The following is a 16,450-nucleotide window of genomic DNA, read 5'->3' as shown; positions in this document are numbered from 1 at the left end:
GTGTTACATCCAGTCCGACTACCTCACTTAGCACACAGTCAATGTAAAGATTCTAAAAAATAGGTGTTAAGTATTGTGGATCCTTGATTTCATTAATGGTAGAGGGAAAAATAACAAGAAGAAACAGAACTGAAGGTGATTGTCACCCTGCTCTGACCGGACAGCAGCGAAGTGGACGGACATAAAGCTCTGCTGTCGTCCTGGACAACAGACACGGCTCATTGTCCTCCATCCTGCTCCTGTGCTTTACTGAACAAGGAAACTGTGGTTTTATCAAAGTCATTGTTACCCTTTTATCTCATTTTGTACTGAATTTCTATTGTATGAGCTTTCCTTTTTTGTGTTAACCGCATCATGCTAGCATGCATGCAGATGTTTTCAGCTAACGTCAGCTAGCATCTCCCCTTTAGCTGCTGAGTGAACAACATTTGATATTTTTCCGTTGAACCATGTTACCAGGAACGTGTCAATTTATTTGACAGTCTCTACTTACCACACCAAATATGTGCTTTCTGTGTTATTACACATTCAGGTGCTTCATTGTTATCAACCCCAAAAGAGGAACAAGTCCAGCGAGGGGACGATGAAGCAACTGTTGATCTCTCATGATATTTATGATATTTATGGATTGAGTTTAATGCATTCTACAATCATCAAACTATTTTAAATGTTTCCGTAATTGAATGTGTTGGATCAAGTTGGACTTTAATAAAAGACTAATTTTCTTGACTGTTGCCATGATCGACTGACATAATATCATCAACTGCAACATGCGTGTTGCCTTCAGTGACCGCTCGAAAAGACACGTTAGTCTACTATTTCATGTTATTTATCTTTATTGTTTAGAGAATCTTTTTGTATAACAGACGGTCACGTGTACTGTACAATCACATGCTGAACTGAGGATCTAAATTGAAAAGCACTGCTTTATATGCTGATATTAATGTTTCTAATTTAGTAACTTACACTAAGACATTTTGTTGACTACTGACAAAGGAAAAGTCAAAGTGGGTCAAGTCAAATCAAGTTAAAAAAAAAAAAAGTGAAGTTCATGCACATGCCAATCATTCATTGTTAGTGCAAAGGCAGGTTAGGGTTAGGGTTAAGGAAGGACATTGGGTGGACTCATTCAGGGACGGGCTGTGTAATTTGCTTCAGTCTTTATATTGACATATTCTTTAGTGCAACTTTAAACAAATTCAACTGTTAAATTATCCAGCAGCCTGTATGTTTGTGTTTCTGTGTTGAGGAGCGTGGAAGGCATTATTACAAGTAAACTTTGAAATGGTAATTTTTTGTGCTGAAGTACTTGTGGAATCAGTGGCCAATCCTGCTTTTTCTCACACACTTTTGTCCTTTCATCTTGGTTGAAATTATAAAGTGTTCAGATTTTACAATCTGCATGCCAGCTTTTACCCTGCAACCACTGCCATTAACCAACCCACACGCAATCCTAACGCACACCAGGAATTATTTATCATGCCTCACTATCTGTTACCACACACACACACATCAAAAAGTATTTATTTCACTGTCCTATTCCTCCTCCTCTTCTTCTCTCCATCTGGTGCCTCTCTGTATTTTTAACCAGCGGAGATAAAAGCCCTCTCCCACCTGTTTTCTGGTTGAAAAGGAACTGCTTGGTCTACAGCATTGAGAGTATCTGCACGTTTCACAAAGTCAGATTTATAACTTAAAGACGTTTATAATGCCACCTGGAATTAAATTTAATAGCAATTTAATAACCACAATAAAGGGCCCCAAATCTGTCACAAGCAGCCTCTTTTTGATTACACACAGCTGATGGAAACAGTAAAACTAAATATAAGCATAAGGAAAATGACACTTGGAGATGAAGTGTGGGGATATGAAGTCCAATTGTGTATTATAAAGCAGCTGCAATTAAAATAAAGCCATTCTTTAGCATCCTCATTTCTGAACACAAGGCCAAAAATGACATGCAGCACTACTCCGGTCACACGCACACCTTCTGATGTTCCAAAAAAAGGAGAGAGATAGATGTTAAACCTACAGCTAGCAGCTTACTGTGCAGAGCCACACAGAGAGTTAGATGTTACCTGAAGGTCAGCAACCAAACTAAACTCAAAGTTGAGATTGAAAGTTCATTCCTGGCATTGGAAACAGGATCATTGTACCATTTATATAAACTGTTTTTGATGTCCACAGCAATAAAACCAGTTACTGCTTCCTACAAAGCAACATGTTTCATGTGCACAGGACAGAGGTTTTCCTGGTTGATTCCCGGGATATAAGAATATATCAGATCTCACAATATCGCAATAGAAATATGGCTTGATATCGTCGTGGGACTGATGCGATATACTGTGATGTTACATGGTTATTTACTGCTTCTCCTTGTTGAAAATTGATAAAAGCAGAGGGTGCAATTATAGTAGTCAAGAACACAGACTCCCATCATCCTTTGTGTGCAAGCCAAGCACTGGTAAAATAAACCCAACGAGAAAATTACAGATGAACATGCCGAAATGAAAAAGAGATTGAAGATGATCCATCAACTTTTAGAGCTGACACATGGCAACATTTTGGTTTTCCCATTTCAAGAACTGACAAAGGTGAAAATGAAACTGAGAAACGCAAAACAATCCTGCTGGACGGCGGTCAACTGCACTACAGGAAACACATCGAACATGAGGCCATTTTCTGTGGTCAACAATGATGGATTTCAGAGGTTAGCTTAAAAGGCTGAAGTTAAAGTATACAGTTCCATCAAGGCCACACTTTAGTCACACAGTGATAGCAGCTCTTTACCAAGAGACAAAAGCTAAAGTGACACAGAGCCTCAAAGAAGCAGAGAGCATCTCAGTAACCACAGATGGGTGAACTTCACCAGCTGCTCAGAGCTTTATTACAGTCACAGCTCATGTTATGAGCAACGAATGGGAAATGAAAAGTTTTGTCCTACAGATGTGAACTCTTTTCCAATCACACACTGGACTCGATGTTGCTCAGGTTTCACTAAAATGTCCATTTTCAGTAGACCATGATTGACTAACCAGTTGTGATGTCACAAAATCATACATGTATGTCTTAAACTAAGATTGGAGGAAGGAACTTCCTGCCTTCAGCAGATAAATGTGAAATCAGTGTTCTATCAAGCAAGAACGTCCATCCATCAGTTGCATATCAGCTTGATATAGATGTGAACTTGGGGATGAATAAAATATCTATCTATCTATCTATCTAGATTGAAAACGATTTGCATGTCATTGCATGTTGGTTTTATATGTGTTATACAGTGTCCCAGCTTTTTTGGAATCCAGGTTGGATCTTCATACATGAGCTGAGATTGGACTAGCATGTAGTGCTACTAAATGGTTGGATTGGTGTGCTGGAAGGTTCTGTTGTGGTCTTACCCACCTTGTTTGCTAAAATTTGTGTTTCTCACTGAATGTAAGGAATTGAGGAGAGTAATGTTCAAGAATGATAAAACACTCTGATCTTCATACTGGTAATCTAGATAATCAGAGCACAAAAATTTTAAGTTAAATCTTATTGCTAATTAATGGTGTAAGTCTGCTTCGTCATTTGTGTTTTGGCTGGATGATAAGGCCTTTTAGCCTCCATGAAATGAAGCTCACTTGTTACACCATTCTTCATCTCATTACTGGTGTGTGAAGTTGCCAAGAAGGTGGATCTTTCATGACAATAAAGTACCTTTGAATCAAATTGATAGAGGAGAGAAAGTGAGGAGCAGAAATAGGGGCACAATGAGGGACAAGTGATGAAGAAACAGACAGAGGCTACAGACAGGTATAATAATCAGTCATCTCTCTCAGGTCGTAATCTGTCCATTAGTCTCAGACAGGGAAGCATAACCACTCAATCTAGACCTTAATGGGACGGTGCTTACATGCTTAGACAGAGCCAGTGAACCCGAGCCACTGAGCAATTGCTTTCAGTGGTACAATGAATGAGACTTAAAGTTGGAGCTACCGTACATGTGACGGAGAGCGTCTCCCTCTCTCAATCTCTGATTTGATAGACGCTGGTATATAGATTTATCTTATCTCAAGCATGAAGAATTCATTCTGAGCCCCGTGCGTTTTCTTATTGTAAATCCACAACTTATGCAGAACAGAGCAACATAAAGACTGGATTGACTATCTATTCAGAAACCTCACTCTCTGACAACTCCTGTACTTGAGGATTTTCCATGGTGCATAATGAAAGTAACATTTTGTTTATCCTGAGTTTGCATGCGAAGACAGCATGTGGGCTAAGTGCGTCAAAGCCTCTGTTGTGCATCCTCTTTCAAAGGTCATCTTAATATTCAAGGACAGTGCCTTTGCACGCTCTGAGACTGTGACTGAATAAGCTGATTTTGGTTGAGAAAGCCTGAGAGGTCATGCAGCATGCTAACTGCTGAGTATTTGGCCCTGTAAAATTACACGGGGTGCAGTTCAGACCTTGACTAAAGTGATGCATTCCTCTTACTGTGAAATTTGCATACTTTAGGTGATAAATATCACTATATGCAACTGTGAGGACCACTTTGCTAAAGGTAGCATTAGCAATCTGTGTCTAATTGAGGTTAAAAGTGATTTGATATGTCGTCGCCCAAACCTACATTACAATATATCTTGCCGTCTTAAGCTGGTTGGTCCCTACAATACTGTACGTCAAATTTCACTGTAGGCGTTCTGCATCTGAAATATCAATATATCTTATGAGATATTGGTCCAAACATACTTTGATATTGATATTTTTAGAAGACATTTACATTTGTGCAGTTATGACTCTGTCTTCGGTAAGTTATAGCAAAGATGTTTTTTTTCTATATCCTATATTTTCTCGGTTGCTGTCAGTTATTTGGTACATTTATATGCTTTATGCTTTATTGTAAATGCTGCAAGACATCAGCAGCCTGACTGCAGACACAGAAAATAATCAAATGTAAGGAAAACATAATTCTTGGCTTAAAATGGTGTGTAGACATAAAACATTGACACAGTTTACGTACATTTCCAAAATCATTTCAGGACATCACCGGCTGACTTTACTTGAACAAAACATGACTTAAGCGGTTTCAGACAACACTATGTAAGAGTTTTTTCATAAAGTGATCAGCATATCATGGAACACAAGTCTGCTGCTCTGCTGGGCAGCAAACTGCTCAAGACACAATCATTCTTGGCATCAAGATTGCAGTCCACTGATGAACTGGCAACACCACACACACTGTGGCACACAGCGATTCACCAAGACACCAAAGTGGCGCAGGAAAGGAAATAACCTCAGTGTGGCTGAGCCAACACCAACACAGAGCCCAGAGAATCCGTGTCAACAAAATAAAAGAAACGCCAGATTTACACAATAAAATTGACCAGGCAGTGTAAGAAATGTACTGATAACATGCAGCCTCACTCAAACAACTGAATTGTTTTATCCTATTTTCTGTGCCATCATTTTGCTACGGTCAGTAACATTAAGCAGCTCCCCGAATCAGTTTGCTGAACTGAAGGCACATGGTCATTTTTATCCTTCAAATTTACCATGTTTTTCATACCTCAACCATAACAGAATAATCCATCCACAAGCACTTTAACAGAAACTGTCACTTTATTTTAACAGAGATAAAATTTATATTTCCACTGTTTCACTAATGTGCACGTTTCCAGATTTGAGAAATGTTGAGCAGGCAATGTGAACGGACCACAGCAGAAACCTTTGACCTGCAACCCTAGAAACTACAGATGCAGAAACATACCAGCTGCCTGAACTGCCTGAAACTGAACCATGTTGTGTTTAGATGATTTCATCTCTACCTCCAGCAGCATGTTCTATGTTATACTAGCACTGTTGCCTCACCTTTCCGTGTGGAGTTCTCATATTCTCCCTCTTTTTGGGTGGGTTTCTGACCAAAGTTATGTCAGTTGAATTTGTAACCCTAAATTGGCCGTAAGTGTTTGCTATGTACGTCAGCCTAGGGTGTACCCACAGACTGTATAAAACATGGACATAGTCTCTGTGACGTTACCCGTAGGTTTCTGAAGGGCCATTCTGAAGCTCAATGACAGTGGCACCAGTCGTTATGATCGTGGCAGCTCCTGAAACCATAACTCCCAGCTAATCCAAAAATGGACAAAGAGGTGGAGTATGGATGGAAGCTGAAGTGGGTTGAATGAAGCCTGGTTGCTAAAGAGACCAAAACCATTTTTTTGTACTATGCTGCAAACATGTTCGTTTGTGGTGTAAAGTCGGAGCATTTTAATATGTGGGCCTTTGAGGATTGACTCTGTTTCTGGTTTCTGGAGCCCGCCTCAAGTGGCCTTTGCTCCTCAGCAACAACTCAAAGAAATAAAAGAACACACTCAACATGCCTGACATTGGCACTGCTGTCCTTCACAAGACCACCAGTAAAACCCTCGTTATGTCTTGCAATAACTTCTGACAATGAAAAATGAAAAGATTTTGCAGAAACATTCTCTTTTTCTTGCAGGTCTTTAAAAGGTCTTACTGTCATGGATTTGAGAAATACATCACGTCTTAAATACAACATAAACACTAATTTCATTTTTCTTCTTTCTTTCATTCCCCCTTAAAATAAGACATTGTGGTGCATCAGAGTCAACATTCCTGATATAAAACAAAACCTAACACTGCCTTTATTCTGACCTGCTACACTTACATGCTGGGACAATTCCAATGATACATGAACCCAACACACATTTTATTTACCTGCCATACTGATCTGTAGAGAGAAAAAAAACTCATGCTTTAGCCGTCCCACTTTCTGTGGAATAAAGTCTGGGTTAGATTTATTACAGTAGCTTCTTGCTGTCTAACCCAAAGGAAACTGAAACTAATGGTTCCTGGAATTACATTTTTAATAACTGACTATATTTCTACATAAACTGACCTTTGCACTGCACAAAATGTTTCGCACTGACCTTTATACTGAACCTGAAATGCTGTTTTGAATAAGAAATAGACAAGTTGTCTTAAATCATGAAATATAATGTCATAAATATGTCATAGAAAGCAATAAATTCAATTAATCAATTTTTTTCTTCTATGTAGACATTGTTACAACACTAATTTCATGTTTTCAGTAAAATTATGAATAAATGTTTGTGTTCCTTGAAAATCATTGATAATTTTTCAAGATGCCATGCTATAATTCCAAGCAGAAAGTTCTTAAAAGAACTAGAAAGTTCTATCTGCATTTGACCTGTTCAAAAACAACTCCATTTACAAATTTGACAGGATTTCGATATTGTACGCGTAGTATGCATTTTGGGTGTCGGTACAAAAGAGACATGTTCCTCATATCATTTTTGCATTTGGAATTTCCAAATGCAAAAATATTTCAAATTGGAATACAAAAACATTGAAGCTCAATACCTCAAAACCGCTCAGAACACAGATAAAAGCTTTTAAATTCAAGGTGGTTAACTGTTCTCACAAATACTGTCTCTGGCTTGACAGCACTTGACTCAAAATATAAAAATCAATTTAGGCAAGAACAATCACCTCATGATATTTATCTATAAAGTTTGACTGTTAAAACTACCTAACCTTCAGTCGCCTTCAAAAATCATAAGAAATCATAACACTGCATATTACTATCACCACCATCTCTACCACTGCATCATCATCAGTATTACCTTTGAGTTTGTTCTGAACATCCAGGGCAATGTCCAGAGGGTAGAACGGCAGCACAGGGTCATTGACCAGCCGGAGGATGGCTTCTGCTGTCATCTGCAGAAACACAGCCAAAAGACATTTGGGTGAAGTTGGTTTTATTTGAAAAACTGCATTCATGTAGCATGTGGTTCCAGAGTCAGCACAGAACAGATACCCAGGACATGTGCAGGTGAACAGCTACAGGATTTAGCTTAGTTTCATACATGGCCAGCAGCTCCTGTCCAAGACAGTTGTGAATGATTTTAAGACCAAAAAAACTGTGTTCTTATGAATGAACTTGTCACCACGATAGCAGCTCTGGAAATTGCTATATCCAGCCTTAAAAACGAAATGGTAAAAGTTGAACATGAAAGTTCATTCTTGACCCGAGGAATAGTTGACAAGAAAATCTTGACTCAAGGTCCACTTCCTAGCCTTTTCCTGAGCTGTCAGCGATGACAACTGGACCAACTCAGATGATGAGAATGAAGCAATGTGGTTGAAAGATCCAGGAAAAGTCTGGCAAGTAGACCGGAGATGTAAGGAGGTATAATTAAGATTTACAAAAAATGGCCTGACGTGTCCTTAACTTTGACTTATGGCTAAAAAGTAACAGCAAAGTTTAAGAGTGCTGATTGCAGTGACTGTCAGGTGTTGGATTAGACTCATGTCTGGCCACAAATCTTCCTGAATCACTGAATCAGCCAATAGCAGGCCTCAAAAGGCAACATGTTATTGCTGCATTAAAGCTCCTCATACATTTCCAGACTATAAAAAAGTGTGCTGTTGCTGCCTCTGCAAGTCACTCAGGAGAACTCTGCAGCTCTCTTGAATAATAGATGGCGAGACCAAGGTCTTAACATTAACAAATAATTTTGTTCACAACTTTTTCTTCATTTTGAGAGTATAGCGCAAAATTGCATCATTCTTAGAATTTACCCTGGGCAGCTTTGTACTGCAGACTTTCATTTTGTCAGCCTGAAAAAAAAAAACACTGTGGAACAGCCAACAGCCTTTACTTAAACCCTCTTCAGCAGACCAATCAATTTTGTATTTGTTTTGTGTGCTTTTTAGATTTTTCTTATGCCTTCGTGTCTGCTTTGCCTTTATTGATTTCATCGCTGCCTCAGTCTGCTCTGATTGTACCTTTTTCTTCTTTTTTTCATGTCTTGAATGTAGATTTTGGCACACCAGGTTTTTTTTTTTTTTTTTTTTTTTAATATTCTTTCAATAGCTTAACGCATCAGCATTTTCCTCCCTTTTCTCACTCTTTACAGCACCTTGTCATTTTGTGCTATTATGTTCTCATTCACGATAATTCACCACGCCTCTTAACAGGGTGGTTGTTTTTCTTCTTCTCTGGTCTGGTGTATTGTGTTGATAACATCCAGGCACAATTTGAATCACTACTCAGTGGCTCTTCTCCTTCGAGGATGTAACCCACATTTAGAGGCAATATGAATTGACAGCAATTTTCACAATAAATGTCCATTTACATGTCAGTTATGTGCCTTTGGGTTTTGATTGGTACTTGGGCAGATGGATCCAATCAGTCGATTCATGTTGTGTCTTGTCCTCGCCATCACAGTCATCAGCTCTGATTATGCACCGCACACCTTTGCGGTCCAGATTTTAAATTGAAAATCTGAGACTCTGTGTAACCTTTTGCTTTTCATACTGATTTAACAACAGCTGTGATGTGAGGAGAAAAAAAATAACTGGGACAACTTTGGCTGCAGTGTGAGCAAACATTTATGCAGATCCCTGCTTGCGCTGGCACGTCATAATGAGAAGCATCGTCCAAATCGCAGAGTGTCTCTCTGGCTGTGCTCTCACAGTGAAGTGTCTGTCATCTTAATGCAAACAGTGCCACCGATTTGGCCACTCTTAGCAGGTAGATGACTTGGCTTCGACTTGGATTTTTATTGTAGTGTAACATCACTGCAGTTCACTGCTCTATCCGGCTACAAGACTACAGCTGGGATTATTGATGTATCGATACTCTGATTCCGCACCTCCACTGTGTCATTCTCACAGGAAATTCACAGCTCGCTGTATTGTAAGAAAATTGAATTTCTCACTGCCACACATCACATGTATTATTTAACCTGAGCTACATTTATTTACACGACAAAGATCCAGCATCCTACAGGATACAGAGCGTCTTCCTTTGCACTTCTATTCTCTGTTGAAAAAGTAGTAAAAAGCACCTAGACCATAACCTTGAGCGTTCATTCAGGTCCCCTGGTTTTTCTTTCTGCTTTCATGTTTTCACCAACTTATTTATTTGTTTGTTTGTTAAGTCATTTATTTATTTTACATTGTTTCCTTTACTGTGCAGGCAATATAGAGAGGCAGAGACAGAGAGGGGTATGATAGGCAACATACATCTCCGTCTGGAATCAAAACCAGGCGCTGCAGGCATGTGGCACAGGCCTTAACAATCAGGCTCCGAGAGCAACCTGGTTCACCTTGTTTTTCTTTTGAATTCTGTACCTATCTATCAAAACTGTAATAAACAAATAGAAAAATCATGAGTTTTATTTTATTTTCTAACTAGTTTCTCTTAAATGCTACTCCATGTCATTATCCAAATCACTGGGCTGTAAGGGAGTAAAAGGGGGCCAGTATTGTGGTATGTATATTCTCTGTAACACTGCCCTATGTGACTTCACATAGTTATGTATTTGAGGAAAATGGGAAAGTAAGTGTAGAAGAAGAGTTTAGAAAGAGAAGTGTTGTTGTTGTTGTTAAACTTGTGTCTAAGTTGAGATGCATGTTGCATCAAGTTCCATCAGAACTTACATGTTACTCCTCTGCACAGTTGTCTAACAGAGCGGCTATGGATCATCATCAGGGTGACATGGGTGCTGATGTTACATGACTACTTGTTGCTCTGAGTGACTGCTAATGCTTGCCAGTCCTCTTAGTTTCTATAAAGTTGAATGAACACATTATTTTTGGTGGGAATTCAAAGAGGAATACAACGTTGACAGCCTGATCTTGAATTTAAAGGTGCAGATGGGTTGAACTTCTAACAGTTAATAAACAATGCCTTAAGGTCTGTTGAAAGGGAACACCTTTTGTTTATCAAAGTTCACAGGCTGCTCAGTATGATGTTCTCCAGCCAGCAGTGCATGATGGAAGATCACAACATGCTTCTTAGCAACGGCAGCTGCATTTCCCATAGATGCCATTGGAACTGTTCACAGGCAAGCGCAGACACACACACACACACACACACACATATATAAAGAATAAGAGAGTATATATTATATACACACAGACACACACACATGTGTGTATACATTTTCTTTTTTTTTTTCTTTCTTTTCTTACACATTATCTCCATAGGCGAAGAACAGTGGGGAAAATAAAGGTCAGTATGCAGTTCAGTGTGTGTCTGTGTGTGTGCACCTGTGTGTGCCCCTGTGTGTGCTTGTGTATCTTCCACCTGACTTAGCTCATTCCTGGCCAGTGAACCTCAAGTCTGTCTCCAGTTGAGTAGACTCTTGGATGATAACCTGAGTGCCCAGTTCATTCACTCATGGGCACACATCACACACACAAATGCACGCACGCACACACATGCACGCTCGCACGCACACACAAACACACACCTCAGTCTTCACCCTAAAATGTAATGATTTAAATTGTGGGGACCTGTATTTTGTCCCCACAAGTAAGGTGAGTCCCCACATGAGACTGTGTAAACAGATTTTTGTCCCCACAATGTGAGTAATACATGGGCACCTACACACACACACACACACACACACACACACACACACACACACACACTCTCCAGGCCCTCACAGGTTGAATGTGCTGGAGGTCAGCCTGACTGAAACTGGACAGAAGTGAAAGGCAGACTGCCAGCAGCAACCTCACTTCAGGGTCAGGTGATGAAGCAGTGCCAGCCCTCACTCAAGCCTCTCATATTCACAGATGCTGCATGTAGCTTGTAAACAACAATATATTGTTTTCAGGCAAATTTGCAATCTCTTGATGTAAAAAATGAAGCCATGGTGGAGATGACAGAGGGCCTCTACCAGCAGCCCTCAGGTCTGTTACGTGATCTTTTGTTTTTGTTCTGCTTTCATGAAGAGAACAATGGTACTGAACATGATTTTTCTAAATGCTCTTGACTTCTCCCACCTGGTGCTATAGGCAGGCCCCCTCAAAGCTTTAACAGTCTGTTAACTGTCTATGGCGGCAAGGTGGCATCCTGTTATTTTGTCATAAATGAATCTCCTTTTGCGCCATAAACCATAACCAGCAGGTATGTCCCCAAAACCATTTTGATGCTCATCAGGATCCAGTGTGCCAAAATGTCTTGGCAAATTGTAGACATGGTCACCAAATTTTCAAAGCTTTCTCTGAGTGACCTTGCAAAATCTGATTGCATTTCCCACTGGATGTCAGTACACAATATCCATTTAAGTGGCAGAAAGTGGCAGAATTTCAGAGGTTAGAGAGAGTGAAAGTTGAGTGCTCTCTAGGCCTGGTAATCATGTTGTTGTTTAATGTTAAGTATACTTAATTATCCAGTGATCTAGTGACCATTGACAAGCACTTTGAAGCATACTGACACTTTCACTTTGGGCTCCATTTAAGACTTGTACACTCTGGATGGCACCCTCGAGGATCATCATACACTGCATATGACTGGGGGGGGGGGGGGGTGCCATTGATTTTGGCTTAAATGACTTTTCACTCTGAGCAGATGCAAACAAGCTTGTTTTGAGCAGTATTTGTATTCTTAGAAGAATCCCCTGTATTGACATAAGGTCAAAAATATGTACAGTGTAAAAACTTCCTTTACAAGAATTCCTTCCTTCAGTAAGCACAGACAAGGTAGTTCTAAAACAGCAGATCAGAGGGAGCCGGAAAATATCTATATATCTATATAATATCTATTCACATAGAAAAGAAAGCAGTACTTTGGCCATTATGCTGTTATTTTGTAACACTTGGAACACGCTGACATCAAAACTGGACTGGGTTATCGTTCATTCATTACATCACATGCTAGCTATTGTTTTCTCTTGCAGCTTTCTAGGAAAAATGTTGTCGTTGGGTAAAGGAGGAACTTGGACTGACAAATCAGGGAAAGAGAGTACTGAAGACAAAAAAGCTTGAGAACCACTGATCTAATACACTGCGCTGTATTGAGTTTCCCACTAGTTGCTGATAAATCTTCACTGAAATGGTTTAAAACACTCAATTTGGGCGCTTGATCACAATTCAAAATACAGTTGTATGAATTTAAACTATGTTTGTCCACAGTTTTTCTGAATGGACCAGTCAGGCTTAAGAGACTGAAAGACACAAAAACTGGAAGTCAGGTACACTATGCTCTCACACCTCTGTGCCGTCACTATGTGATAGCTGGCATCTTAATGAACCTACCTAAGCAGCAGCCCTTATATAACACAGCTTTGCTAGTGTTTGGGAAATGGCCGTGTACAGTGTACAGATCTGTTCAGCATCTCTCTGCGCTGTTGTCACTGCCACTGAAATCAATCTGGCAGGGGGAAAGATTAGAGCATTGATTTGAGGCTGGTGAGTAATACTACTGCAGAAAGCATACATCAAAAGCCTGTAATGTGGTGGGACAGAAAAGGCCGTTGATTTCTTATTTATGGCCTTATTTCTGGATCGTCTCTTTCCAAGGCAGAGGACAGAGAGAAAAAGGCTGTGAGAGGGGAGAACGAGCGACGGCGAGAGATAATGATGGAGGAAGAAAGGCAGAAAAGAGGCTGTGACATAACACAAAGTAAAAGACAATCCAAACTAAAGAAATATGACAGTTGGAGTGGAGTGGAAGATAGAACAAACCTGCATGAACATCTCTTCTCATGTTTCCTCTTTTCTTGTCCTCCTCTCCTGTCATGACCTTCCCTCTCCTCATGCCCTCTCCTGACCTGACGTTTAGATCAGGGGTTCTCAAACTTGTCACTCAATGGTCCACATCTGCATCAGTTGGCAATAACAAAATAACATTTAATCAACCAATTAACGTCACGTCTATTGTGATGGGACCAGCATGAAACCGAGGCTGACAAGGCTCAGACAGTTAATGCATATTTATTTCTGACATATTCTGACAACTACAGTTACACTAGTTATTGTGTTCTGGAGAAAAGGAGACACATTCTGTATGTGGAGCTGACAGAAAACTCTCTGCTGCAACGTTAAAGTTTGAACTCAGCAGCAACGACACACAACACGCTCTCCAGCACCTAATGTCACCATGACAACGATGTCAAGAACAGGGAAATAAGCCATGTTAAAATCACATTCATCTGTGGACAACATCTCTGTGAATGATCTCCAGTTATACTGAATATTCATTGTCATGAACGATTTATTGATCAATAGAAAATTGATTTCAAAACAGAAAACATTACACTTCATAATGTATTGTAGCCCACACTCTCTGGGACTTTCAAATAAAAAAATAAAATCTTTTTAGGTCTAATTAGCCTATTATTCTTTAATATTTTCACTTTCTTACAGAATTAATGCTATTTTTCTGAGACCACATCAGACTGAACATGGAAAATCCATAATAACTACACACTGCACTAGAAAATGCTCCCAGACCTCCATCAAGGAGGAGTCAGTGCTCAGTACAAAACCCACTGTTCAACTACCAATGAAAGAGTCCTGATCTCAACTAAAAACTCCTCTTCATGATCCCAGGAAGAAAACACACATGCTCAGTTTGGGAGTATTTTGTCAATACAACAGTTGGCCAACAAAAGTGATGCTAGTAAAACTAATCAACTATCACTCTCAGATCGGACTCCGCCTCTTCAACTGGTGAGTAATGTCAGATGCACGCATTTTCTGAATTCATAAATTTTCTGTGGGCTGGATGGAAAGCCTTGGCAGACTGGACGTGACCTGCAGGCGTGACCGGATGCAGACCGAGGTCCAGACTTTGAGAAGCCCTGTTTTAGATTGCAATGAAATCAGTTCTATCTGTCAAAGTTACAGTTCAGGGATGAAACACCATTCAGCTGTTGTCACTATCTCTGTGAGTTCACCCGGCACAGAGGAAAGACGGAGAAAGAATTACTTATATATATTCACATGGCCAAGGACCAAATGTCAGAGCTTATTGACTGCTTACTGACTGTCAAGACCCACGGTGACCCCCTACAGCCCTCCTGTACACATCGGCTTGGTCAATATTATGCACCTGCATCAAAAGCTTACTTGTACAGGCAGAAATGTAGTCTTGTATTGATATATTTGTGTTATTTTAGTGTGTCAACAGTTCTATATATTAAAAAAGTGATTTAGTAGATAAAGTATAGGACTTCGTCCAAGCTCAAGTCAGAAGACAATCATTCCAAGAAGGGCACAGCAGGTATTCACCTCGTAATAGTGATCTAATGGATTCACTGGGTTATGTACCTCTCTGGCAGCCACTGAACAAGCTCGCTGAAGGATATTTGAATTACTCTCATTATGATCACATGTCTTTGCTGTCAGTAATGTATGTGTGTGCACAACTGCCACCAGTGTCAATGTGTGTTTCCCTAAAGATGGAATCTTAAAATGTCTGCAGTTCAGAGGGTCTTAGACCTTTAACAAAATCACTGGTGTCAATGGTAGAGATCTTTCACTGTTACAGTGTGGGTATGGAGTCAGGTCAGCCTCAGCATGAATCAATGTCCACAGTAGGATTCACAAATGCATTTCAGAATTTATCCTGTATATGAATGACTCTCGCCACATAAATCTTTTTCCACGCACACAAAAATACTTATCATTGTATATAAATGGAGGACAAAATCTCATAAAAAACAAGGTTCACAAATGTAAATCTGATGCACACAGAAAAATTCCTTGTTTTAAATAAATATAGTGGAAATCTACAGTAATATGTGTTTAATATGTGTTGCAATGTCCACTAAAAACACATGATGTTACATTTATAGACAAACTGTTGAACTTGCATTTACAAACTACTTTCCATGAGTGAACTTCACTGAAACTTTATGTCTTTTTTTCGTCACTCCTCTGATATGACTCGATTCATAAATGTATTTATTTATTTTTTTTTTTAAAAAAGGGAATTATCTGCAACCAATAAGTTTTATTACTTACAATTATTATTTTTGTTTTTTATTATCATCACTTATTACTCCATATAATCTATATACAGTGGCCGGGCCATAAATCTTTAGATTGCATTTTGGGCCACCAAGTCTTGATATGCAGAGGATCCAATGTTAGTGTTATCTCCACAAAGAGTGTTTGGAAATTAAAAATAGATAATGAACAGTAAATAGATAATAGATCATTTATTTGCATTAGAAAATAAAATAAAGAAGTGTTTGTGAGGATGGAACAGGCCTTGGCTAACCAAACCCGTGTCCCCATGTTTCAATCCTTCCTTCTGTGGGACATTGAAGAAGATTTAACTGAACTGAACTGTTGAGTTAAGGTAAAGTAGTTCTTAGCACAAAAAAAGACAGATACAGGATGAAATTGAGGACAGGATTAAGTTGGCTCTGAAATCCTTATTTCTCCATCTATGAATCGATATCAGTTTTAATATACTCTAAGAAACACAGGACACACGTCTGAAGGTCACTTTAACATTTGTTGGACTGAAGCATGTCGTTACATCAATTTTTAATAAGTTGACATTCTGAAAAAAATCACCCAATCAGTTGACCTTTGCCAAAATGATCTTTGGGTTTCCATATGTGCTGCTGGTGCCACTGTCCACTTCAGGCTTTCTCTCCATCACAGCACAGTT

At 39.4% G+C, this 16,450-nt stretch overlaps 1 protein-coding gene across 5 annotated transcripts in view; it reads right to left on the bottom strand.

Annotated features, from left to right (window-relative positions):
* The window catches only part of naaladl2 (N-acetylated alpha-linked acidic dipeptidase like 2), a 518,168-nt gene that overhangs the window by 17,608 nt on the left and 484,110 nt on the right, over nt 1-16,450 (bottom strand). For all 5 annotated transcript variants that reach the window (XM_076723158.1, XM_076723166.1, XM_076723175.1 and 2 more), the window contains one exon: nt 7,650-7,743. In XM_076723158.1, the coding sequence (XP_076579273.1) occupies nt 7,650-7,743 (94 nt within the window). The remainder of the gene's footprint in view (nt 1-7,649; nt 7,744-16,450) is intronic.

This window comes from Chaetodon auriga, chromosome 3 (assembly GCF_051107435.1).
Source record: "Chaetodon auriga isolate fChaAug3 chromosome 3, fChaAug3.hap1, whole genome shotgun sequence".
Taxonomy (NCBI): Eukaryota; Metazoa; Chordata; class Actinopteri; order Chaetodontiformes; family Chaetodontidae; genus Chaetodon; species Chaetodon auriga.
Note: the sequence above shows the minus strand (reverse complement) of the source record. Positions and strands in the feature narration are given on the sequence as shown.